General features: G+C 31.4%; 3 protein-coding genes across 4 annotated transcripts; all 3 read left to right on the top strand.

Moving 5' to 3' along the window:
- Positions 1 to 131: 131 nt before the first annotated feature.
- LOC111317922 (protein PECTIC ARABINOGALACTAN SYNTHESIS-RELATED-like) lies at positions 132 to 5,719 on the top strand. Its single transcript, XM_022920452.2, has 11 exons — positions 132 to 545; positions 822 to 872; positions 974 to 1,064; positions 1,418 to 1,494; positions 2,137 to 2,225; positions 2,898 to 3,017; positions 3,652 to 3,768; positions 3,901 to 4,044; positions 4,133 to 4,256; positions 4,353 to 4,544; positions 4,939 to 5,719. The coding sequence occupies exons 1-11, from the start codon at positions 243 to 245 to the stop codon at positions 5,296 to 5,298; spliced, it is 1,668 nt and encodes a 555-aa protein (XP_022776187.2). The 5' UTR covers positions 132 to 242; the 3' UTR covers positions 5,299 to 5,719.
- Positions 5,720 to 6,370: 651 nt separating this feature from the next.
- Positions 6,371 to 12,085, top strand: LOC111317921 (Melibiase family protein). 2 transcript variants are annotated; one of them, XM_022920450.2, is made up of 14 exons: positions 6,371 to 6,513; positions 7,464 to 7,623; positions 7,761 to 8,018; positions 8,212 to 8,386; positions 8,799 to 8,860; positions 8,931 to 9,094; positions 9,226 to 9,323; positions 9,813 to 9,871; positions 9,963 to 10,097; positions 10,181 to 10,425; positions 10,517 to 10,676; positions 11,391 to 11,466; positions 11,581 to 11,631; positions 11,769 to 12,085. In XM_022920450.2, exons 1-14 carry the CDS (start codon positions 6,446 to 6,448, stop codon positions 11,984 to 11,986), a joined length of 1,929 nt encoding a protein of 642 aa, XP_022776185.2. In that variant the 5' UTR covers positions 6,371 to 6,445; the 3' UTR covers positions 11,987 to 12,085. The 2 variants fall into 2 exon arrangements, with proteins under 2 accessions (XP_022776185.2, XP_022776186.2); XM_022920451.2 differs by lacking the exon at positions 6,371 to 6,513 and adding an exon at positions 6,890 to 7,079.
- Positions 12,086 to 16,887: 4,802 nt separating this feature from the next.
- LOC111317448 (sufE-like protein 2, chloroplastic) lies at positions 16,888 to 18,708 on the top strand. The gene is made up of 2 exons (XM_022919872.2): positions 16,888 to 17,817; positions 18,278 to 18,708. Exon 1 carries the CDS (start codon positions 17,104 to 17,106, stop codon positions 17,815 to 17,817), a length of 714 nt encoding a protein of 237 aa, XP_022775607.1. The 5' UTR covers positions 16,888 to 17,103; the 3' UTR covers positions 18,278 to 18,708.
- Positions 18,709 to 25,446: the final 6,738 nt, after the last annotated feature.

Below are 25,446 nucleotides of genomic sequence, written 5' to 3'. Positions count from 1 at the left end.
CCTTCTTATAAGGCCCTTATTGCTTTTCAATAAAATATTAAAGGACGAAAATGCCCTTAAGAAATGAAGGTATTTTCAGTAACGTTTTTCGATGGTGTCAACTTAATCTGAACACTTCGCATGTGGACTCTGAAAGAACCTTCTTTTCTTCTCTCGAGTATCTCCAGCCACCCGACGCGAAATTCCGAGTCGAAGAAGCGGAAGCAAGCTTTCGAAAGCTGGCTTATAGTCCGAAGCGAGCCATGGTTGAGCTAAGGTACTCAAGCAGCTCACTCGGGAGCCGAGCCTCTTCTTCTCCAATGAAACGCGACGAGGACGCCTCTCCTCTTATCCACGATCACATCCCTCAAGACAACGACGACGATCACCTTAGCCATTCTTTCCGAGACCGTGACCGTTCGTTTTGGCCACAAATTCACTCCTTTTTCCCTTTCTTTAACGATGATCCTAGGGTTTCTCAACACGGCTCCAGGATCTCTCTTCTCTTGCTCCTTTTTGTCGCCATTGCTGGATTGATCTCCATTTTCTCGATCTTGCATCGATTAGTAAGAAAGCGGTTCACTTTGTTTTAAATAGTTGAATTTACTCAGTACCTTTTTTTTTGTTGCGTACGAATTTCAGATTTTAAATGATTCTTATTTTTTGAATAGTAGTAGTATTAATTTTTGGGAAATAATTTTTTAATTGGAGTGAGCTAGCAGGTTAAGTGCAATCGAACTTTAGTTTATTGGAGTTTTTTTAATGGAAATTGTGAGGCAAACTCTTTTCCTGGTTTTATAATTTGTGTTTCTAATACTAATATCTGTGTTAATTAATGGTAGAATTCCCCGTATTTGTGCAAAAAAGATGGCATTGTCCTTCATTGTCCGCGTGTAAGTTTCTGACGGATCTTGTTCTGATTACTATTATTTTTCTTACTTCCTGTACTAGTGGTGGCTTCTGCCATTTGTAAATCGTGCTTTATGCTTTCTAGGTTAAGGAGAATCCTTCACTTTGGGAGAATCCTTTCTCTGCAACTACTTCTTGGAAGCCTTGTGCTGAGCGCCGTGATGGTGGAATATCAGGTATTGTAGGTTCCTTTTTTTAGTACTATGTTTTTGCTATCACCTAGATTTTGTCAATTGCATTTAAGAAATTATTTGTTACTTTCAAATGTGTGTCCTAACTTGTGTTATGGGTTGGAGAAAAGCAGTTTAGCAGGAGTTATATTATCATATGGCTTGCTTCTACCATTTGTATGTATACTCTTAAGATAGAGAGGTGCTAAGTTGTAGGTTATGGTCATAAAGAACTATATCACTCCAAACTTTTTGAGACATGTTAACAATTACATTCGTGATATTTGTTACCAAATTGTTTCATTTTCTTCTTCATATTATCACAGCTAAGGTTAGTCACTATTTTAAACATTGTGCAGACCTTCCTCCTGAGAATGAAACAAGTGGTTATATATTTATTCATGCTGAGGGTGGTCTAAATCAGCAAAGAATTGCGGTATGGATTCTTTTCTTCTGGTTGCAACCTGAGTGAGTGATTTTCTTATCCTGTTTCCAGTTTTTATATTTCAAATGTATCTTATGGAGTTGGAAGGAGGTCAGAAACCTTTTTGAAGTGATTGAGGTTAAAATTACTGATACTTATAGTTGCTGTCACTGACTTGGATTTTGAAAAAAATAAAAAAGATCTTGCCTCACCTTGCAATTCAAAAGCGTTATGATCAATTATGTTGTCACCTTGATGACTTTAACTTAAAAATCTATGAAATAGAGTCTAAAATTACAATATTTTGTTGACATTTTGCTTGGCCTATTGTGTCCTAGGGACTTCTTTTTGAGAAGACATACATTCTTATGATACCAGTAATTGATATGAACAAAAAACAAAGGATGATAAGCACATCAGTGCCTAAGATGAGAATTAGCAAATAAAGTGCTTCCTTAAAGTACTTTTTGCTGCTTGGTTCTTTCATGATTTCTTGATCTTAATCTTGGTTCTATGCTAGTTTTATCATTTCCAAACACCTTTTAATTGTTCTTAAAATGGAACTTTGGCTGAATGATTTCTGAAAATTCTACTCATTTGGTATCTTTTAATGGCCAGCAACAAACTTACAAACTTATTGCATATTCCATGCAGATATGTAATGCAGTGGCTGTGGCCAAAATTATGAATGCCACTCTTATCTTGCCAGTGCTGAAGCAGGACCAGATTTGGAAAGACCAAACGTGAGATTTCTTGTCCAATAACCTCATGCATGCTGTTAGTCTTGTGCACATAATGTTCTAACCATTGTAACATAAGTACTCATATATGCATTAGATAATAAAAGAGAAGTGACTGAGATTATTAATTTAGCAAAAAGATGTGTTTAATTATTATACTAGAGCTTCCCAACCTTAATACACACAAATTGTGTTATACTAAAGATTATTTTTATTAAGACTATGGAGTTTGGAATTAAATTCTTGTTTGAACTATAGTGCCTTTGTGTCAGTTCCCATGATGTTAAAGCTTCAATAGTGCCTAAAATCTACGAGGAATAATATAGCATGTGTTAACATTGAAATTCTTATTAATTAACAATTGAAATGTTTAGGTGCATCATAACTGTTTCTTTATTCAAGTTAAATTGTGGTTGGCTTATAACCTTGTCAAGGACAAGCTATCAAGTTTCATATATAAATAGCAATACCTCAAGATTAAATACATTCTTGCCACCGAACTGAGCTTTCAAGCTCTAAGCTAACTATAGGTTGGTTAAAATTCTCAGTTTCTTTTGCTACTCACTAATCACTTCATGAAACTAAGTAAATCGCTTTATTGCGTTGCTTACTATCTAACTGCAGCAACTCCATTTCCTGCTTTTGTTTGTAATGTATTTGTAAAATTATGTGCAGGAAATTTGAAGACATTTTTGATGTTGATCATTTCATTGACTACTTGAAGGATGATTTGCCAATTGTCCGGGACATACCTGAGTGGTTTACTGACAAATCAGAATTATTTACAAGTATAAGGTGATTTTTCATGATTCTCTGTCTCTCTGCTGGTTTTGCAATTATAATTAGTCAAATTTCAACTGCCAATTTAGAAGCTGTTTGCTTCTATGGATTTGCTTCAATCATGATGGTGTTATGATTTTCCTCATTGTTTGTGATTGTGACTATCATTGGCATGAAGTCCTTGGAGGCACAAAAGCTAGAGGTGGTGGAGATGTGGGTCCTCTGTGGGCTTTGAATGATTGGGACATTTTTCATAATGACTTTTAATAGACAACATACCAGCAATTTCCATTCCATTGTTTTATATTAATTGATAGATTATATTAATCTTTTATTTATTTTTTCATCTTGGAAACAATGGAACCTTGTTGCCAATTATGTTAAAAAATAAAATGTTAGAACATATGTTGCTCATGTGTCATTTCATATATGTTAGAATCATTGGTGCTAGGCCTTCATCATGCTAAATCTGTATCATAGTTTGTTTGGATCTTGTAGCCATTCAATCATAGGCTTTATTGGGTAATGATGTCTCTACTTCAAATGTGACATGAGAATTCGAGAATTAATAAAGCTTCTTTATAGACATCTATTCCTACTTTTTTCCAATGGAATTGTTATCATGGAGGGATTTTGTGATGTGTAATAGACGGACAGTGAAGAACATTCCAAAATATGCACCAGCACAATTTTACATTGACAATGTGCTGCCTCGGATTAAAGAGAAGAAGATAATGGCCCTGAAACCTTTTGTAGATAGGCTTGGGTAAGTCATGGATGTTGTAGATATGTGTCATTATTACTTTTAAAAGTTTACATTTCAGATAAGAAACTTGGGGTTGGGTTGTTAATTCTCTTGCACTCTGTATTTCCTTTCCCTTCCTGGGTATTGGTTCAGGTATGATAATGTCCCTCCAGATATCAACAGGCTAAGATGCAGGGTCAATTATCATGCTCTTAAATTTCTTCCAGAGATAGAGCAAATGGCAGATTTATTGGTTTCAAGGATGAGGAACCGCACAGGAAGTCCAAATCCTTACATGTATGTAATATTTTCTGTTAAGGCACAAATATTATGCTGAAATCCTGCTATTTGAACTCCAGGTTTACTAACAATCCATTTCATTCAGGGCTTTACATCTTCGATTTGAGAAAGGGATGGTGGGCCTATCATTCTGCGATTTTGTGGGGACTAGGGAGGAGAAAGCTAAAATGGCAGAATACAGAAAAAAAGAATGGCCTCGACGGTATAAGGTGATTTAGAACAACTTGCTTTTTCAGCTTGTTTGTTTTTTGAGAACCAAAAATTTGCATGGATTTTGCTTATTTTTGTTGCGACTGTGAATGCAGAATGGATCCCATCTCTGGCAGCTGGCTCTGCAGAAGAGGAAGGAAGGACGGTGTCCTCTTGAACCTGGGGAAGTGGCAGTGATTCTTCGGGCAATGGGCTATCCCAAGGAAACACAGATTTATGTTGCTTCTGGCCAGGTTTATGGTGGTCAGAACCGGATGGCACCCTTAAGGAACATGTTCCCAAATCTGGTACATTCTATTTTTAATCTTTATTTTCTATGGATGCTAGAAAATCTTCTTGTCTGCAATCATTTTTGGATATCCAAAGACAATATTACTATGCATTTTTTAAACTATTTGTAGCATTTTTGTGTTCAAGTGTTCAGCATTTTATATATCTGGGGAGTATCTCTTCCTGTGCTACTGTCCTTGTTCTATATGGGAGCAGTGAAGCTGTATACCCATCCAGATCTGTTAGTTAACAAACAGGAATTATGTCTGAGACTGCAATGCAAGTAGTTGACTTGACACATGAAATGCAGACTGTCACGTTTTGTTTTCCTCTTCTTTGATTTTGTGAAAATAAATCCTTGTTTTGTTTTCTTTTGCAAAGTTAAGCTGATCTTACACGGCTTTCTAACAGGTTACCAAGGAGGAGTTGGCAAGTAAGGAGGAGTTAGCTGTTTTCAGGAAGCATGTAACAAGCTTGGCAGCACTTGATTTCTTGGTCTGCCTGAAGTCTGATGTGTTCGTGATGACACATGGAGGCAACTTTGCTAAATTGATTATCGGGGCGAGAAGGTACATGGGTCACCGTCAAAAATCCATAAAACCAGACAAGGGGCTTATGTCTAAATCTTTTGGGGATCCTTATATGGGCTGGGCAAATTTTGTTGAGGATGTGGTCGTCACCCACCAGACGCGAACTGGATTGCCAGAAGAGACCTTCCCTAACTATGACCTTTGGGAGAACCCCTTGACTCCTTGCATGTGTAAAGCCTGATAGCACGAATTTCTTTTCACTAGTTTATTTTTGAGGAGCTTCACGGAAAGGAAACTGCATATCTGCATATGACAAACTAAAATTCTTTTATCCACAAGCTATAAAGACCAAACAATAAAGTTCTTAGCCCGGAAAAGAGTGAAAACCTGGAAGGGAGTGCGGACAGAGACAGGTATTGGCCTATCAGAGCCGGATTCGAAATTGACCTGGTGGGGGCTGCCTCTCCCGGGGCACCCAGCACTAGCAGTATTGTCTCCAAAAACAACAGATTGATTTTTAACATGTTTGCCCCTTTCTTTATCTATGGGTTTTGGCATATGTCAAATTTGTCACAACGACAGTATATTACTTTGTATTGGGATTCAGGACGACGTGTTAAATGTTAGTGAATGTTCAAGAAAGAGAAATCATTTCATCTGCTTCTTTTTATTTTGGAAGTCGGGTAAGACCGGACAGAGTTGAAAATAAACTGGGCTCGCATTAAAGGTGTCGGCCATGCCTCATGAGAAAGAATTACTGTCTTCAGTTGTTTTGGTTAGGTGATAAAAAGGCGAAGGATCCACATATGTCTGATATTGACGTATGTCAGCAAGATTGACACGTCATCACCACATTATGTGTCTGAAAATGTGTTAAGGACGGAGATAATGATTGAGATTAGGATTTCAATTTTACTCGGACAGATGGAGAATTCGATTTATAGGATAGGAACTATATCGTGAGAATAAAAATGATAATGATTTTAAATTTTTATTAAATATAAAAATATAGAAGAATAATATAGTATTTGTTGTGTGTTAGTATCATATATATATATATGTATATATTATATTTAATAAATAATTAAAATAATATAAATATTATTTTAAATTAATTAAAATTAATTATCCCTACTTCAACCGAGCATATATTTTTTTTTTGGTTGGTAAAATTAACTATTAACCTTTTACTAATGTTACATGTATCTACAAAAGAGAGTGAAAAAAAAAAAAAGTTTAAAAGTCAAATCAATTTTGGGATTTTATTGCAAAATCTATATTTATAGATTTCACTCACCATTCCATCAAAGTCTGAGGAATAAGACTCGTTAAAAGCCCAAGACTCTGGCGTGACACCGCAAGGAATACACAAAATTGACGAAATCAGCATGAAGATCTTGGTCTTGAGCTTCTTCTGTTACTTCTTCTTCTTCTTCTTCACTCCTTCTCTCTGCAGGTGCTCTCTCTCTCTCTCTCTCTCTCTCTCTCTCTCTCTCTCTCTCTTTCATTCCATTGCTGACGGGATTACCATTTGCTGCACAATTCATGCGACGGCTGATACTAATTTATTAGCTTTGATTGATAATTTGGTTCATTTATCGTTTATTAAAATGACTACCGACTTAACAGCTGTTTCAGTTTTAGTTTAATAATGGGGTGAATCTGAAATGTGAAAATATCAGTATTCGGTAGCACCAAACAAGGGTAAAGGAACCCAATTCAGAGATACCAAGAAGTTCTCACTGCATTGCTTCTTTTGTTAGTTCCTTTTGTTGTAAAGAAAAGACTATTTTGGCATCTTAAGTATGCAGTTTTTATAGGGTACTGCTTTTGTCTTTTAGCTGCGAAGTAGTTTCAAAATTCTTTGCTCATGAAACGGATAAGAAGCGATTCGGGGCATGCTAAAACCAGATGACTGATGCTGAAATACTTCCTCACTGTTTCCACTCATCTCATCAAACCCGTCCATTAACCAGGGAGGGGATTGGAGGCTGTGAAACAAAGACTTATAAATTTTCTGATGTTACTATCAAAACTCTATTTTCATTTTTTTAAGATAGTAATTATTTTTCTTTCTGAGGTGTTTAGTATATGATTTTTTTTTTTTAATCATACAGTGCCAATAACTTGGGCAAATATGAGCTATTCAGCTTAATTGGCATCCTATCATTCATAATCTATGGATTCCTTGTAAGATGAAGATGAAGTTTGTTAAACTGGATGGTCAAATATCTTTTTCTTATTTCCTTATTTTCTAATGGAAAGAAATTTTTTTGTCTAATGTCAACATGAATGCATCTTTTTGCTACATGACTTACCGTTTCACTAAATTAGGTGATGTCTGGTAATGATTCTCCATTTCTTTTTAGTGCTAAAGTGATGATCATGATGGATTACTAATTTCAGGGTACCGTCTGAAACACAATTAGTAACTGAACCAGAGCATGCTAGCACCCCACCAAGAGGTTGGAACTCTTACGATTCCTTTTGCTGGACTATTTCCGAGGAAGAATTCTTGCAAAGTGCTGAAATTGTTTCTAACCGTCTTAAGCCACATGGATATGAGGTATGAAATGGTTGATGGCTATATAATGATTTCCTTGAATACTTTATTGACATCTTACCACCATGGAAGTGGAAATTTAATGCGAAATTAAAAAAAAAAAAATTATTTTCATCATTTATCCCTGCACTTGTACACAGTATGTTGTGGTGGATTACCTTTGGTACAGAAGGAAGGTGGAAGGTGCTTACACTGATTCTCTTGGATTCGATGTAATTGATGAATGGGGGAGGCCGATTCCTGACCCAGAAAGATGGCCTTCATCCAAAGGTGGGAAAGGTTTTTCAGAAGTAGCCAAGAAAGTACATAGCATGGGTTTGAAGTTTGGAATTCATGTTATGAGAGGGATAAGCCTGCAAGCTTTTAATGCAAACACCCCCATCTTTGACTCTGTCAAGGTATTAATGCTTATTCCCAGCACAAGTTACTCCTTTTTTTTTTAACTTCCAATGGTGACTTCAAAAGGACATTGAATAACAAAAGTTGAAATGGAAATGTTGAAGGTGAATATCAAGAAACTCAAGAAATTTGAAGCATTAGCATTGACACTTATGTTTGAACTTTTATTTTCTTTCTATTCTCTTTTATTAGGGATCTGCCTACAAAGAGTCTGGTAGACAGTGGAGGGCAAAAGATATAGGGCTTAAGGAGAGGGCTTGTGCTTGGATGTCACATGGTTTCATGAGTGTAAATACCAACCAAGAAGCTGGAAGAGCCTTCTTGAGGTCACTTTATCTCCAATATGCTGAGTGGGGTGTTGATTTTGGTAATGTTAACAGTTATTTTAAAGTCTTCCTGCAATCAGTTTCATTGCGACACTTTGAATTGTGAAAAAATTGACTGAATGCCTTAGGAAATATAGTTTTGTAGTGTGTTTTGAATAGCACAAAAAGTGGTAAATTCATGTTTGCATTTCTTCAGCTTGCTAAAATCTATTCCCTTTCTTGAAAGCATGAGTTGGTAATCATTTTTAATCTTAGAAGTGGGCTAATGGATAAAAATGGGAAAGCCTGGGAGGATTGTAACTAAATTCATCCCAATTGAGGCACATAAATCTTTTATTGTTTGTGTCAATCACAAATGGACAACTTGATCAGATAAATTTCCTTTTTTGTGGTGCTATAACTGGGATCGTTCTAATGCTATTTCCTTCATTTTATTTGTTTTTCTGTTTGCAGTAAAGCATGACTGTGTATTTGGTGATGATTTGGATATAGATGAGATAACCTTTGTATCAGAGGTATGCAGTGGTTTGTGGTAAAACTAGTGATATTCATGTTAAAATTTCTGAAGAGAGATACCTTCTGCAGGTTCTGAGAAAGCTTGATCGCCCCATTTTATATTCGTTGTCCCCTGGTGCTAGTGCGACACCAGCTATGGCTAAAGATGTTAGTGAACTCGTCAATATGTACAGGATTACTGGGGATGATTGGGATACATGGAGAGATGTTGTGTCCCATTTTGACATTAGCAGGTGGATCAAGCATTCCATAAGATTAAGAGTTTATACTTCAGATGAGATTTCAACTTATGCGTTTTTTAAATTTTAGTGCACTTTGCTTCTTTATCTTTTACGTAACCTGATATTCTTGGCTTCTATTTCAGAGACTTCTCTACCTCTAAAATGATAGGTGCCAAGGGCTTGCTGGGGAGGTCGTGGCCTGACTTGGATATGTTACCATTGGGATGGCTCACTGATCCAGGTTATAAGCCCCAGCAAATAGCTATTCCTTTCTCTTGGTGACCCTACCCTTTCACTTCAAGGAGATGACAAGATTGATTGAAGAAATATCGCAATTTAGTAACCCAGTGCTTTTATCAGTTAATTAAAAAGTGACAATGTGATGCTTGCTGTTAACTCTCTTTTGGGTAAATGGTAGTTGTTTGCTCCCATGCACTCAACCTTTATAGCATTTCTTAAGAATATGATTGGGACATATTCAGTCCTGCAGAGCAACTTATACTCCAATAGAATTGTATTTGGCCTTTCATTGTCTGTAGAATTAAATTCTCAAACTTAAAACTTATCTGATATCATGTTTTGTTGACGAGAAAAGTCCAACCAAGTTTTTTTGTGCATTTTTTACCTTTTTAGTTGTGAAGTTTCTGTACTGAGCTGGGCATTTATATGTGAGGGCTTACCTAGAATCAGTGAATAGCCAGAAATAACTGGATACTTTCCTGCATTATAGGTTCAAATGAAGGTCCACATAGACCGTGTAATCTTAATCTAGACGAGCAAAGAACTCAGGTATGTTTCTATAAATACCTGTGATTTGGTCTTCTATTACTTTGCACTACAAATAGAAATTTATGTTAACCTTATTATTTTCTTTTCACAGATGACTTTATGGGCTATGGCCAAGTCTCCTCTCATGTTTGGAGGAGATGTAAGAAAGCTGGACGAAACCACATACAATCTGATCACAAACCCTACACTGCTTGAGATAAACTCTTTTAGCTCAAACAATATGGAGGTATGTAAACTTTCATGGACATATTTTGGTAAACTGAACTTTCATTAATGTAATAATAACATGCTATTTTGTTGTTTTTACAGTTTCGTTATATTACTGGCACAGAGGGATCAACAAGTAAGAATAAGGTTCTCTCCAAGGATTTGGCAGAAGGAAGCATCTTAGATAGAAGAGCTTTGGGCCTTTCTGTCTGCATGGATCCTAAAGCAAATGGTTGGTCAATTAAAGCTCTTGACCAAGATCTTGAAAAAATCTGCTGGAAAGAGAAATTGGGAAGCAAATTTGAGGAACCTCCATGCCTTTACAAGAGAAAACCTCTTCTGGCTTCGTAATTAGTTTTATCTTTCTTAGTTACCTTATTTCCTGTCATTTTTTGCAACATGCAACTTTTTATTCTGTGTTGGATACAACTTATTCAGGGGTGAAGAGATGATCTACAAGCAACAATATGAGGGAACACTCCATTTATTAGCAAGTGATGGTATGGAATTATGCTTCGATGGTTCTCCAAGAAGGAGGCTTACTTCAAAGGAATTTGGGGGAGGTTCTTTCTCACCTTGCAAGATGGATGCTAATCAGGTTTTCTTTATTTGTAATTTACGAAGTAGAGAAGTTCGATGCACAGTTAAAACCAAACAAAGAAAAAAGTTGGAAATACTTACCTGAAAATTAGCCAAAGATGATGAATAAAAATGGAATCTAAAAGGGTTAATGTTATGAATTGCTTATAAACTATAGTAAAATGTCCAATGTAGTACTTGAATTTTGAAAATCTCTAATATGATACTTGAACTATGAATTTGTTAACTAACATAATACTTGGAGGGTTGTTTGTGCGTCATGTGTCATCATTTGGAGTTGTTACATTAGGAGTGAATATCATATTAGTTAACAAATTCATAGTTCAGGTATTACATTATAGATTTTTAAAATTTAGGCACTACATTGAACATTTCACTATAATTCATGGGCCATTCATAACATTAACCTAATCTAAAACAATGGGTTGTTGACACGTTTTCCCTTATAGCTCCATTCAGGTAGCTCGATAATCACAAATAAGAAGAATTGTTAGAGTTTTGTCATAAATGCACAATCCTAGTAGGCAGGACTGCATTGTTATCAACTCATGCTGGTTAGCTTGAAACGTATCTGACCCTTATCAGACCACTAGCATTTAAATATAAACATTATCCAGTAATTTTAGTACCTTGTTATTGATGACTGTTTTTCTAGGCTAGGTGTATAAAAATAAAGTCTTCAAGCCTAATGCTTCCATTCTGAAATTCACAGATGTGGGAGTTAAATGCTAATGGATCTCTCATAAACAGTTATTCTGGTCTATGTGCAACAGTGGGATCATTGGAAGGTGATATATTTGGTGTTAACTGAATTGCTACAGAAATCTACAAGACTTTGGTACTTTTTCTGTTATAATTTACATTTTTCTTACTTTCCAAATACTTTTTGATTGTTCATGCAGCTGATGTCGATTCCAGTGGAACTCGCTCTTGGATTGCAACTGGAATAAGAGGTTTGATATATTTGGAACTGTTGATAAGATTTTTTTTTTTTATCAATTTATACAGCAGATTCGAACACCATGCCGGAGAATATTGTCCTACTTGAAAGCTCTTTCTTGTTTTAATTATCTTTTTCATACTTTTCCAGGAGAAATATATCTTGCTTTTTTTAATTTGAACCCGGAGAAGATTGTGATATCTGCTAACGTAGCAGACCTTTCTAAGGTACTTCCCTGGAAAAACTTGAAAGGAGCATCATGTAAGTACCGTGAAATTTGGAGTGGAAACTATGGAGTGACAAAACAGTTGATATCAATAGCAGTGGAGAGGCATGGTTCTGCTTTGTTTGTTCTGCTTTGTGATTAGTGTAGGAAAGTTTTATGGTCAGATACCCTCTGCCCATTACATCTTATTTTATGTCTCGATTTTCATTCTTATGCAATGGTGATCTATATTATCTATATTAATGCTGTTGTCGTTGTTGTTGTATAATTTTTTTTATATCTTTTTTCTTACTTAATTCTATAAAAAATTTTATTATTTATAAATATATAAATTTACCTATTAAAATTTTTTTTTTTTAAATTCTTCTTTTGTATGTTTTCATATCTATCAAATAATATCTAATCAATCTTAAAAAAAAAAATCTTAAATAAATTTCTTATGTAATTTGAATTAATTTTAACAATCTTCACATTTATTAAAATTTCATCAAATTATCAAATTTTATGTAATGAAAGTTTTGTAATTATCTTTTATTGTATGTTTTTGTCGTTTTACTCAAATTGATCTCTCAACACATAAGCTTAAACCCTTCCTTGAAGCAAGTTCATTTGGGGTTGTCTTTTCTCACGTTTCGACCAATGTTTTGATATCAATTATTAGGATTTCATCTGCATTTGCTTTGAATATAGCTGTAATATCAGTTTTATAATCAGCTTTGATTCTAGTTATTAGGCAAAATTTCCTAATTAATTAGAGCATCTAAATTAACAAAAATAAAATCAAACAATAAATTAATTACATATAAAATAATAATTTAACATGACTAATCTAATCAGTCTATATCAACAAAAAAAATTTTCATTAATTATAAAAATTTATAAATATATAATCATATTAATTAATATTCAATATCAAATAATACTCATAAATTCTCTCATTTTTTTAATCTTATAAAATATTTTCAACCAAAACAAACACATATTATATGGCTTATCATATTATGAACTCTTTCATTTTTCTTTAATCTATTCAAACAAGCAAACCTATAAGAATCATCTCAATTTTCTCAAATCTTTTCGGCTTTTTCTGCTTTTTTTTTTTTTAATGCAAAGGGAGGTCCAAGCTTAGAATACAGGGAAAAAATTTTGCTAGCCCTTGGGTATTAAACCACAGTTTTGTAAGATCATTTAAATTAAATCTTAAGTTCAAAGCATTGATACGATGAGGCCAATTTGTAATATTTTTCAAATCATTATAGTTTTCTTTTCTTATTTTAACGCAAGATTTCCCTTTCCAAATCAACTAAAATAATTAAATACTATTAAATAGTATTTTAATATAGAGTGATCATTTTAAAAATTATGATAATTTATATATAGTAATTAAATCACTTTAAAACATTCAATAATCTTAAGTGAAGGTGATTTTATATCATTAAAAATGATTAGATCATGAACTTAAAAGGTTTTATTATTGAAATAAAATGATATGTAAAATTAATAATAATCAATTTACATATTTAATATATGAATTACAAATTTGCTTCTTCTTAAAATTGTAATTATTTATATTATAAATTTTATTATTTGAAAACTAATACTTAATGTAATAGTTAAAAAATAAATTGTGTTTTCTTTAATATTTTATATATAATATAATCTATTTGTTTTTTATTATAAATTTAATAGATTAATTTTATTTTTGAATTCAAATATTTTTTACATAATTTTTATTATAAAAATAATTTATTTATCAATAAATATATTTATTAATTTAATAATTTAATTATATTTTATTAAAAAAATTTATAAAATATTACTAATATTTTATAAATTACTATCTTTAAATAACATTAAATTATTAATTTGTATAATTATTGTAATACATATAGTTATTTTCGTACTTTAAACAAAATAATATTTAATTTTTAATAATACCAAATATAGTAATATTTAATTACTAAGCATTAATGATTGTTAATCAAATAAAATAATTTTAAATTAATTAGTGATAAGATTATCTTAATAATAAAATTACTTAAATAATTAAATTACTATAGTCTTACTAGAGATACCAAACACTGCCTTAAATTTTTACGTAATCTACTATCGGATGGATTGTACCGTGATGCCACAACATTTAAGATTACATAACAATGGACATTTAAAAAAAAAAAAAAAGAAGCACATAATATTTGAGATGGGGAAATTTAGTGATTTTTATTGGATTTTTTTGAGGTGGGGCAATTTAGTGATTTTCTTTGGAATTTGTCCACTCTTTAGATTTTTTATTTTTAATTTGAAGAAAAGGATTGAAATTCTTATCTTTTGAACAAGGTTGACTCTTTATATTTTAAACATAAGGAAAGGGTTGAGTTTCTATCCATTATTTATTTATTTATTTATTTATTATTTCTCAAAACATTCATCAGCATCATTCACATGTGTAAGATTTACTTATGAATTGTGAAAATCATTATTGTAAATATGATTAAAAATTATATTGAAAAATAATGGCTAAAAGTGTAAAAGAGCAGACCGTAAATACAAAAATGCTGATGGAAAATTAGTGCCAGTGGTACTGATGGAGGCGATGTTTATGGAAATAAATTTACAATAATGCACTGTCTTTGTAAAATTTGGTGAAAACGATATATTAAAGGCAAAAATCATTCTTAAAAATAGTATTTAATCCAAGATTAAATTCCTGCCAACTCATTAAAATTTAACTCTTAAAAAATTATTTTTGTTAAATTAAACTCTTATTTTGAGTAAAAACCACTAAAATATTTTTAAAATAGATGTTTAATTAAAAAATAATATTTTAAATGTTTAATTAAACAAAAATTACACTTTAAGAGTTTAATTAAAAAATAACGCTTTAAAAGTTTAATTAGGGAATAAAAGAATTCTAAGAAAATTTTTATTAAAAAATACATTTTTTTCGTATTTTAATCAAATTGCAACCAACTTCAGCAAACACATTTGGCAGTCACAAAATGCCTTTCTTCTCGTGAGAGAGGGTTTTAAATTTTAACTCTATTGGTTTTTTGTTTATGCATAAAAGGGTAGAAGCTCAAATTAATGAGAACGGTGAGTCCCATAATGCAGATAAGGTTTCTGGCAAGTCTTTGCCTATTTGTCTGAATTTCAAAGCCCTTGTCTCTTGCTACGACATATGGCCAATAATGGAGGGCAAATTCAACGCCATATCAAATTCTTTTTCCATGAAGCAACAGTGGAGAAATCAAACTAAAAGTCCAATATCAACAAAAGCAAACAAAGATTCTATTCAAATTGCATACGTTTAAACATATAGGCATTTGAGTTTGTTCAAGCAACTATTAATGTTTAGCAGATTTTAAATTCAAATTTCAATATTCATAATTATTTTCATTATCATGAACATTTGTAAAAACATAATGCACATATGCATTTGAGTTTTGACCATGACGCTTTCGGAAATTATAAATCCAGACATTGCGAATGGACCTAGAGGCGGTCTGGCTTAAATGCTTTTTTTTTTTATGTTTTCCCCACTTCATTTGCTAATAATGATTTTTTTTTTTTTTTTTGCCTATAGGATTTGAATAAGTGCAAGGAAACATGATTTCATGCCTATATTATTTGTTAATTCAAACATGGTGGGAAGAGCGATCACCTATGCAAAAGGATGAAATATCAATTATTTATTATTTTTATTTTTATTACTCTTTTTAAAATCTCTTTATAATTTTTTATACAAAAAAAATCGTCATTTAAAGAAAAAAAAGAATTATAGGAGCTAAAATTTAAAATTTAAATTTATTAAATATCACGTTTTAGATATAATTTCATAAATCAAATGAGTTTATTTTTGGATTTATCTTTTTTATAAATTTGGTTTCCATATAATTGTGTTTTTTTTTTCTTTGTTAAAGTAAAAAAAGCATAATATGATCCAAAAGTATTAAAAAATACTTTGAAATGATTAAAAATTAAAACTTTTAATGTTTATTAATGATTTTCTATGTTACATCATTTTTACCATGTATTCATTTTAATTAAATATGTTTTTTTATTATTTGCTCTTACTCTTTAACAGTATTTTAAAATGCAAATACTAAAATTTAAGTGTTAAAAATAATAATAATGCACACACATCATTAAATGAGGCTCTTCAACTCCAACTATATAGCTAGATGAATGAATTTCTGTATAGATGTGCTTTACTTTTCAAAATAAATAAATATTAAAAACATTAGCATATCAATTAACATAGTTAATAATAAGTTTAGGGGCCCATTATGCTTGTCATGATCTAATTCACTTTTTAGATAAAACAAACTACCATTTTTTTAATAAAATCATAAAATTATAATTTTTTAAAAAAATAATAAGATTTATACATTTGGTATTTCAAATTTTTACTTATTTTTTAAATTTTAATTTAATATAATATTTTAAAACAGTGATCAAAGTTGAACTTGTTGATAAAAAATTAAACATGAACAAACAAAATGAAAGAAAAAGAATAATATTTTATATATTTATCTTTATAGCTCGCATAAGAAACCAAATCTACAATTTAAAAATAAACATGTGATTGTTAATCATATTTATGTATTGTAAACTAACAAACTATAGGTAATAAAATATTAAAATATTATCTGGAATCATAAGTTTGTTGATACTAAAATCATTATTTTATGGATTAAGACTTCATTCAAAAATATAACACTAACTTTGGCAATATATATAATTTTATTAAAAAATGTGACAGTCTAAAAATTAAAAAAAAAAATACACATTAAAATATAAAATTTAAATTTATTAAATATCAACTTTTAAAATTGGCGACATAAACTCGAGTTTCTGTGCAATTTACTAATACTAATAGGAGTTATAAAAATAATTTTTTCTGACATCGTGTATGAACTTTTGTGGTGGAAATGAAAAAAATAATATTGCGGTCCAAAATCCATTTGTGCAATTTTTTGGCGCGTCAGTATTTTAATGCCAAACCAACTCCTTATAATAAAGCCCTTCGGGTCTTCTCTTTGTAAAGTCAGCTTAGCCACTTCAGTTTCCACGAACAATCTCAGACACAGACAGACAACCGATCGGCTGCGTATTTTAAGGATCTTTTTTCCACTTTACTTGTTCAACGTTAACGAACTTCTCGCTCTTTCCTTTCTTTTTCTTCTCTGTGTAATTTTCTTTTAATTTTCTTTCATTTTCCCTAATTTCCACTTATCTTCGTTTTCTTTCTATCCAAACATGACCTCCTCATCCATAAGAACTACCCCTGGTTATATATCATCCTGCTATTGCTTCAGAGATAAAGACTTTTTCCCTAGCAGTAACAAGTCTCAATTAAAATTTCCCAGATTAAATAAATCAAAATTCTTATGTGTATCTGGTTCGGATAAGAAATTCGCTGTTTCTTCTTGTTCAACGGCGATTGAAATTCCTTTGGAAACCACTTACAGACTAGGAGTTTCGGACAAGATTCAGCTTTTGATTTCAGAATTCAAGTCTTTAACAGAGCCAATAGATCGCGTGAAACGGCTCTTACGTTACGCAGAGATGCTTGCTCCGTTTGACGAGTTGGCTCGGGTGCCGGAGAACAGAGTCAAGGGCTGCACCACTCAGGTGTGGCTCGACGCCAGAATAGACAAAAATGGAAAGGCAAGGTTTCGAGCCGACAGTGATTCGGAGATTACTAAAGGGTTCTGTTCGTGTCTAATATGGATGATGGACGGTGCCGATCCTGATGAGGTGGTGGGAGTGAGGGCGGAGGATTTGGTTGAGTTGAACGTCGGGGCCCATGGGAAGGCCAAATCGAGAGTCAACACGTGGCAGAATGTGTTGATTAGTATGCGGGATAGAACGGAGGCGTTGATGGTGGAGAGAGAGGGAAAGCTGCCTCAGCTGAGGCCATTTCCTTCATTCCTTGTCAGCTCTAATCATGGCAGTTACACCAGAGTTTAGGTTGTCCCCTGTTTCTTTGTCTTTGGTATTTTCAAGATGTGTAAATGAAAGTTGGGTAGTATCATGAGTTGGATATGGGGAAATCTCAATAAAAAGGGTATTTTCGAAAAAAAAAAAAAAGGTGGGTCATTGACCAATATCTTTGGACAAGTCTGCTAGAACGCAAAGTTTTTGGAACAATTGATATGAAAAGAAAAATTATCTTTTTTTTTTTTTATATAAAAAAATCGTAATACATTAACAAAAAACATTATAAGTGTTAAATTTTAAAATTTTAAATTATTAAATTATATTTTTTAAAAGTGATTGTATAAATTAATTAAATTAAATTTTAAATTTTCTTTTTATTATTCTAATAATAATTTTCTTTGCTTTCCGAAATTATTGATTAAATTGCATCTCAATTTTCGTTATACTTGTTAGTAGAATTTTGGACTGACAATATCAGAAACTGTCGTAGGGATATACGAAAGATATGATCATCTACAAGAAACAATTTAAGAGGGCACTCCATTGATCAATTAGCAAGTGATGGGAAAGATTAAGCAGGAATGCTTCTTGGAAACGGAGGCCTGCTTCAAAAGAATTTATAGGAAATGGGATGCTCAGACCAGGTATCTACTAAATTTGGGTAATTTACAAAGAAAAGAAAAGCTGGAGTCCTCCCTCGTGTTGAATTACTTGAAGAAAAAACGGTTGAAATAGTACTTAGTTTGAAGTTAAGCAAAAGTGTTTGACATTGCATTATTGCAGCGTATGTAGTATATATGTACTGATCTACTTAATTATCATTTGTAAGACAAAGGAGTGTAAGAAACAATGGAATTGTTACCAATTTGTGTATTGTAAAACCCCATTATAATTTCCAATTTAATGAAGAATTTCAGCCTACCTATGTTGCTCCAATTTTGATTCTCTTAAAATATCTCTAACACACATTCAATGGATACGAAAATAAAGATTTAAATCATATTTAGTATATAAGATGATAAATAAGATAAAATAATAATCATCTTATAATGTATTTAATTTACTTTTAAAGAAAAAAATTGAATTATAAAAAAAATTAATTATTCTTTTGATATAAGATAATTCAATTCTCTCAAAGTAGAGAATATTAGTTTTAATCCATAAGATTGAACTTACATATCTTATTATATTTTTAAAAATTACATCAATAATTTAAATTATATAAAATTTAAAAAAAAATAATTTTTATCAATAAATAAATTATTTTATCCTAATTCTTTTACATATAAAATATAAAATAAAATGATATTATTTAATTTTATTTTATTTATAATATTTATTTTATTTCAGGTTATTATAATTTTGTATATCAAATATGTATTTAATTTTTTAAATATAAAATTAAAAAAAAAAAAAAAACTTAAAACGTCAAAATGATACCCACATTCGACACTTACCTTAATATGTCCAAGTAAACATAACATAGATAATGAGTTCACGACTGATTCATCCCAAAACCGTGTTATTATCTGTATAAATTACTATGGCTAATCGGCATTTGACAATCACAGTTGTTAGTATTGGAAAATGGTTTTTACACTAAACTGATTTATCCGATCCTCATCCGAAAAGTAATGTTGAATACAAACAAACCAAGTCTTCATATATATCTTGTCATTGATGACTAGTAAATTTTATAAGTCAAAAAATTTTTTTTGTAGGAAATATATAAATATCTGGAAAATAAATTGCTCCTTCTTTTGGTTATTTTTTATAAGGTGCAAATTTATCACTACACTTAATAAGCGGTAGTTTAAATGTATCAACAATCTCTCAATTGATACAATTTTACTATCATATAATTCTAATTCTGGAACACATTTACTATTTTATTTTTAATTTTGAAGCAATTAAAAATATTTAATAAAATTTCATTAGAAGCTATTTTACAGTTATAAAACAATTTTGAAAATGACATGGTAGGGAAAAAAACACTAATCAAGCTAAAAATAAAAAATATGTTTTTTTCTTTTTTATCATAACATTTTTATTAAATTATATAATATCACATAATTCAAAATTTTATTTCTTTTCTTCTTTCACAAGTTTTTTATTAAATAAAATGTCATATCATGATCTTTCAATTGACTTTAATCTCCTACAATGTCATTTTTAAGATTTTTTTTTCTTGTTATAAAACAGTTTCTCACAAAAATATTACATAAAACATTTTTAAACGGTTATACGTTGATTAAATTTAATTCAAAATTAAAAACATGGTGGTAAATTTACTCCAAAATAAAAATGTAGTAATAAAATTATATAATTGAAAGATTAATGATAAATTTTGATCACTTACATAAATAGAGTGATAAGTTAATACTTTTTTTTTTCAATTTCCGATGGAATGTTGTTGTCATTGATAAGTCATGCAGATAATAAATGGTTCCAATGACAAATTTCTTCTAAATTTCTTGAATGTTTGTTCCAAGCTGAAGTTAGGTTGGTGTCGATTTATTAATCTTTTAACAATTGTACGATAATTAGGTAGAGGGTGGCACAATTTCTACGTTTCTAACTTAAATAAATCATTTTGAATAAGGACGGATTGCCTTGCTAAGAAAATGAGTTTAGTATCATGTAATTGATTTTGGATCAATCAAAAGTTATAGATTTTGGTCTTTTTTTTACACAGAACTTTAGCTACTTAATAAAAAAATGTGAGACTGTTTTAAGGTGGTGTCGTAAACCAAAAAAAGAAAGAAGAAAAGCTAAAAAAAAATGGAGAGAAAAAGGAGAAAGGAGAGTTGGTTGAATTGAGGTCGATTTGTGGTCCGATTAAGCTGAAACTTTGTTAGCAGGTTTATGATTCAGAGTTTCACATTCTAAATGGTGAAGATCGGGTTTAAAGTTCTCTAAGAATAAATCCATGGTGTATTTGTTAAGTCACCTATTTAGTGAGATTTTTCTAATTGTCTCTCTAGTTGTTGATTAGCTCTAATTTTAGCTAGAGAAGAACTTTGTATATCCATAATTTGATAGTGGAGATTTTTTTGATGATCTGTGATTTTTCCTTCTACACTAAAGGGTTTGTCACATAAATTTTGGTGTGCTTTTATTTTTTTTTGTATTGTTGACTATTGATTGTTATCTATTACTATGGGTTTATTGCGTTATATTGCTTTTGCATTGTTGTGTTTATTGCTTAAGGCCCAACAAGTGATATCAGAGTGAGGTTATTTTAAGACATTAATATAAAAGCAGCCCAAGATAGAAATAAATTTTGTTTGAAATCATAGAGAGTGATACAGACTCCATGATAAAATTGATAGCATTAAATTATTAAATTTGAAAGCCAATGATAGAAGATCATTTATACTACAAAGATTTGTATGAGTCGATATTGGGTTATTTGGCTAAACCAACAGCTATGAAAGATGAAAACTAAAACAAGTTTGGCAGAAAGACGATGGCTACAATAAAAAAATGATTTCATATCAGCATCTTCTATCATGTATCGCAGGAGGCAAATGCCACACAGTTTGAAAAAAATTGACAGTATTGTATGAGAGAAAAATAGGTATGAATAAACTTATGTTTGTTAAAAAGCTTACAACTTTACAGTATAAGGATGGATCTATTACAGAGTACTTGAGTGATTTTTAAGATATATTTAATCGAATGACTACTATGGAGCTTAAGATGGATGATGAAATGAATGTATTATTTCTTTTGGGTTCATTGTCAGATAGCTAGAATACTTTAGTTGTAATTGTTCTTAATTCAGCTTCTAATTACAAAGTGACATTGGAGATGATAAAAGACAGTATGCTTAATGAAAAAACAAAGCGAAAAGATGTAGACCCTGAGAATCAAGCTTTGGTCACAGAGAATAGGGGTAGAAACATTGACAGAGGTTGGAATTCAAAAGGTCGTAGTAAGTCTAAACATAGATCCAAGTCTAGAGATAAAATGAAGTGTTTCCATTGTGGTAAAGCAGGTTATATAAAATGACATTATAAAATCTTAAAGCAAGAATGAAAAGATGAGAAAAACAAGAGTTCAGATGATGGCAATGTTGCAGTAGTGAATTTAGATAATGATTCAATTACTTTGATTTGTACACATGATGATTGTAATCATATTGGTGATATCGACATTGAGTAGATAGTTGACACAAAAGTAGCATATCATTGTGTTTCTAAGAGAGAGTTGTTTACAACTTACAAAGTAAAAGACTTTGATTGCACTAAGATGGGAAACAATAGTGTATCACAGATTGTTGGGATTGGTGATATTGTTATATAAACTAGTACAGGCTACATGCTGACTTTAAGAGATGTTAGGCACATTCTGGATATGAGAATGAACTTGCTTGCTATTAATATCCTTGATAATGAGAGATATGAGAGTTGACAAAATAATGGGCAGTTAAAGCTTCTCAAAGGATCTATGGTAGTTGCAAGGAAAAAACTATGCGACACAATATATAATACATGGATGCAATTGAATGGCAACTAGATAAATGCAGTTGAGGATGATGCTTCAACAAACTTGTGGCATAAGAGGCTGGCACACATGAGTGAGAATAGGTTACAAGTTTTGGCAAGGCAGTTTCTCATTCCCTTGACCAAAGGTATATCTCTCGATTCATGTGATCATTATTTGTTTAGTAAGCACAATACAGTTTCTTTTCGTAAGAGTTCTAAAAAAAAAATATTGGAATTAATTTATTTTGACGTATGTAGTTTCACTGAGGTTGAGTCATTAAATGGTAGCAAGTATTTTGTTACTTTTATTGATGTTGCTTCACGTAAGACTTAGGTGTATATATTGAAAAATAAAAGTCAAGTATTACAATATTTTTAAAAATTTCATGCTATGGTAGAAAGGATGACAGAGTTACCCTTAAAGTGTATTCGGACTAATAATGGTAGGGAATACATATCCAAAGACTTTAAAGAGTATTATTCAAAGCATGAGATCAGGCATGAGATAATAGAACCTAGAATACCGTAACATAATGATGTAGCTGAAAGGATGAACCACACCATTGTGAAAAAAGTCATATATGTGTTGAGGATGGTAAAATTATCAAAGCCATTTTAAGGTGAAGCAGTCAACATAACTTGTTATTTGCTTAACAGATCATCATTAGTTTCTTTGGGCTTTGATATTTTAGAAAGAATGTGGATAGAGAAAGATGCTTCATACTTTCATTTGAAAGTTTTTGAGTGTAAAGTATTCATGCATATGCTAAAAGAGTAGAGGTCAAAGCTTGACAGTAAAATCACACAGTGTGTGTTTGTAGGATATGATGATGCTAAATTTAGCTACAGGATATGGTATCCAGTGAAGAGAAAAAATAGTCAGAAGTAGAGATGTGATTTTTCATGAAAAAAAAACCATAATAGAGCTTGAAAAAAATGAGAAGACTACATATATTACTATTAAGTGTGATGTTTTAACATTGATAAGGGTTCCATAAAATAGAGCACAGATGGTAAAAATGAGCAAGAAACATAACTTAAAGATATGAATGAGCCAGCCATAGTTAGTGATGAGCCAAATGCAATCAGTTTTGAACATAGAGAGTAATTTTTTTCACCAAAGAGTGTTGAACAGAGGGAGCTACCTTCAACGTCAGATGGTATAGAGTTTCAACCTAGAAGATCTACTAGAGAGCACAGGCTATCTACCATGTATCCAAGTTTAGATTTTATTTTAGTTACCAATGAGAGGGAGCTAAAGAGCTTTTAAGATGTGCATGCTACTTCGGACAGAGAGCACTAGTTAAAAGCAATGAAAGAAAAGATTGAGTTATTACGAAAAAATGGTATGTATAATCTTGTTAAACTTTCAAAAGAGGAGAGGTCGTTGAAAAATAAATGGGTGTTCAAGTTAAAAAATGATGGTGATAAGCTAGTGAAGTATAACACTCGATCAGTGGTGAAAGGTTTTTCTTAAAACTAGGCATCGATTTTGGTGAAATCTTCTTTCTAGTTATGAAGATGAGCTCCATTCGAGTAGTATTAGAATTAGTAACTAGTTTGAATCTTGAGCTTGAGCAACTTGATTCAAAACTGCATTATTGCATGGTGACTTGTAAAAGAACATTTATATGAATCAACTTGAGGATTTTGAAGTAAAAAGAAAAGAGCACTTAGTTTACAAATTAAAGAAAAGCTTGTATGGCTTGAAATAAGCTTCGCAACAGTGGTACAAAAAGTTTGATTATTTATGGTGAACCATAGCTATAAAAGAACAGTAACGGATCCTTGTATGTATGTTAAAAAAAATTTTGATGGTAACTTCATTATTTTCTTATTATATGTTGATGATATATTGATTGTGGATAAGATACTGGTATGGTTTATAGGTTAAAAGAATAATTGTCTAAGTCCTTTGACATAAAAGATTTAGGTTCAGCAAAGTAGATTCTCGGTATGGACATTATTCGGGATATGAGAGCTAGAAAACTATGGTTGTCACGAAAAAAGGTATGTTAAATGGGTGCTTAATAGATTCAACATGTAATATGCTAAATTTTAATTAGTAGTTCACTTGCCAATCATTTTCATCTGAGCAAGAAATCTTTCCAGTATCTAAACAAGAGTAACTAGCTAATCTAGTATTATTTATTCTTATGTAGTCAGTTTTTTAATGTATTTTATGATTTGTACACGGCTTGACATTGCTCATGCAGTTAGTGTAGTGAGTAAATTTTTTTTTAATTTGAGAAAGGTTCATTGGGAAGCAATGAAATAGATTTTTAAATATTTGAAGGGCAACTCAAAAATGTGCTTGAGTTATAGAGTTTCACAACCAATTCTAGAAGAATTTACTGATGTTGACATGGCAGGTGATTTTGATGGTAAAAAATCTATTTTAAGATATTTGTTCACTTTTACAGAAGAGGCTGTGTCTTGACAGTTTAAGTTATAGAAGTGTGTTACTTTGTCAACTACAGAGGTTAAGTATATTATAACAATCGAAGCAGGCAAAGAAATGTTTTGAATGAAACATTTTCTTCTTAAATTGAGATTAAATTAGAAAGAATATGTGATATTTTATGATAGCTAGAGTGTTTTAGATTTGAGTAAGAATGCCATGTACCATGCTAGAACAAAAGCACATTGATGTTAGATATCATTGGTTACGTTCAGTGATTGAAAATAACAGATATTGTTGAAGAAAGTCCATATTGATGAGAATATAGCAGATCTGTTGACTAAAATACTTTCTAAGAAAAAGCTTGAGCTCTGCAGTAACTTGGTCGAAATGAGTTTTTTGGCCAAGGTAAGTTCCAAATGAAATTGTTATGGTGATGAATCTCTTCCTAATGGGGCTGAAAAGAGAGATTGTTAGGAAAATAGGGTCCAGCCCCATGTAATTGGTTTTGAACCAATCAAAGGCCATGGGCCTTGGTCTTTCTTTTTACATAGAGCCCTAGCTACTTAATAAAAAGAGGTGGAGCTATTTTAAGGTGGTGTCATAAATCAAGAAGAAAAAGAAAAAAAGCCAAAACAAATAGAGAGAAAAAAGAGAAGGGAGAGTTGGTTGAATGAAAATCGATCCGTGATCTGATTGAGCTAAAACTTTATCAGTAGGTTTATGATTCAGATTTCTACATTTTGAAGGGTAAAGATCGGGTTTGAA

This window comes from Durio zibethinus, chromosome 2, assembly GCF_047325235.1.
Source record: "Durio zibethinus cultivar Kanyao isolate XHJ-2024 chromosome 2, ASM4732523v1, whole genome shotgun sequence".
NCBI lineage: Eukaryota > Viridiplantae > Streptophyta > Magnoliopsida > Malvales > Malvaceae > Durio > Durio zibethinus.
Note: the sequence above shows the minus strand (reverse complement) of the source record. Positions and strands in the feature narration are given on the sequence as shown.

Coding starts and splice junctions, on each gene's coding strand:
- LOC111317922 (XM_022920452.2), top strand. CDS start 243: ATGGTTGAGCTAAGGTACTCAAGCAGCTCACTCGGGAGCCGAGCCTCT. Junction 546..821: donor TCTCGATCTTGCATCGATTA/GTAAGAAAGCGG, acceptor AATTAATGGTAG/AATTCCCCGTATTTGTGCAA. Junction 1,065..1,417: donor CCGTGATGGTGGAATATCAG/GTATTGTAGGTT, acceptor AACATTGTGCAG/ACCTTCCTCCTGAGAATGAA.
- LOC111317921 (XM_022920450.2), top strand. CDS start 6,446: ATGAAGATCTTGGTCTTGAGCTTCTTCTGTTACTTCTTCTTCTTCTTC. Junction 8,387..8,798: donor TGAGTGGGGTGTTGATTTTG/GTAATGTTAACA, acceptor TTCTGTTTGCAG/TAAAGCATGACTGTGTATTT. Junction 10,677..11,390: donor GCAAGATGGATGCTAATCAG/GTTTTCTTTATT, acceptor TGAAATTCACAG/ATGTGGGAGTTAAATGCTAA.
- LOC111317448 (XM_022919872.2), top strand. CDS start 17,104: ATGACCTCCTCATCCATAAGAACTACCCCTGGTTATATATCATCCTGC.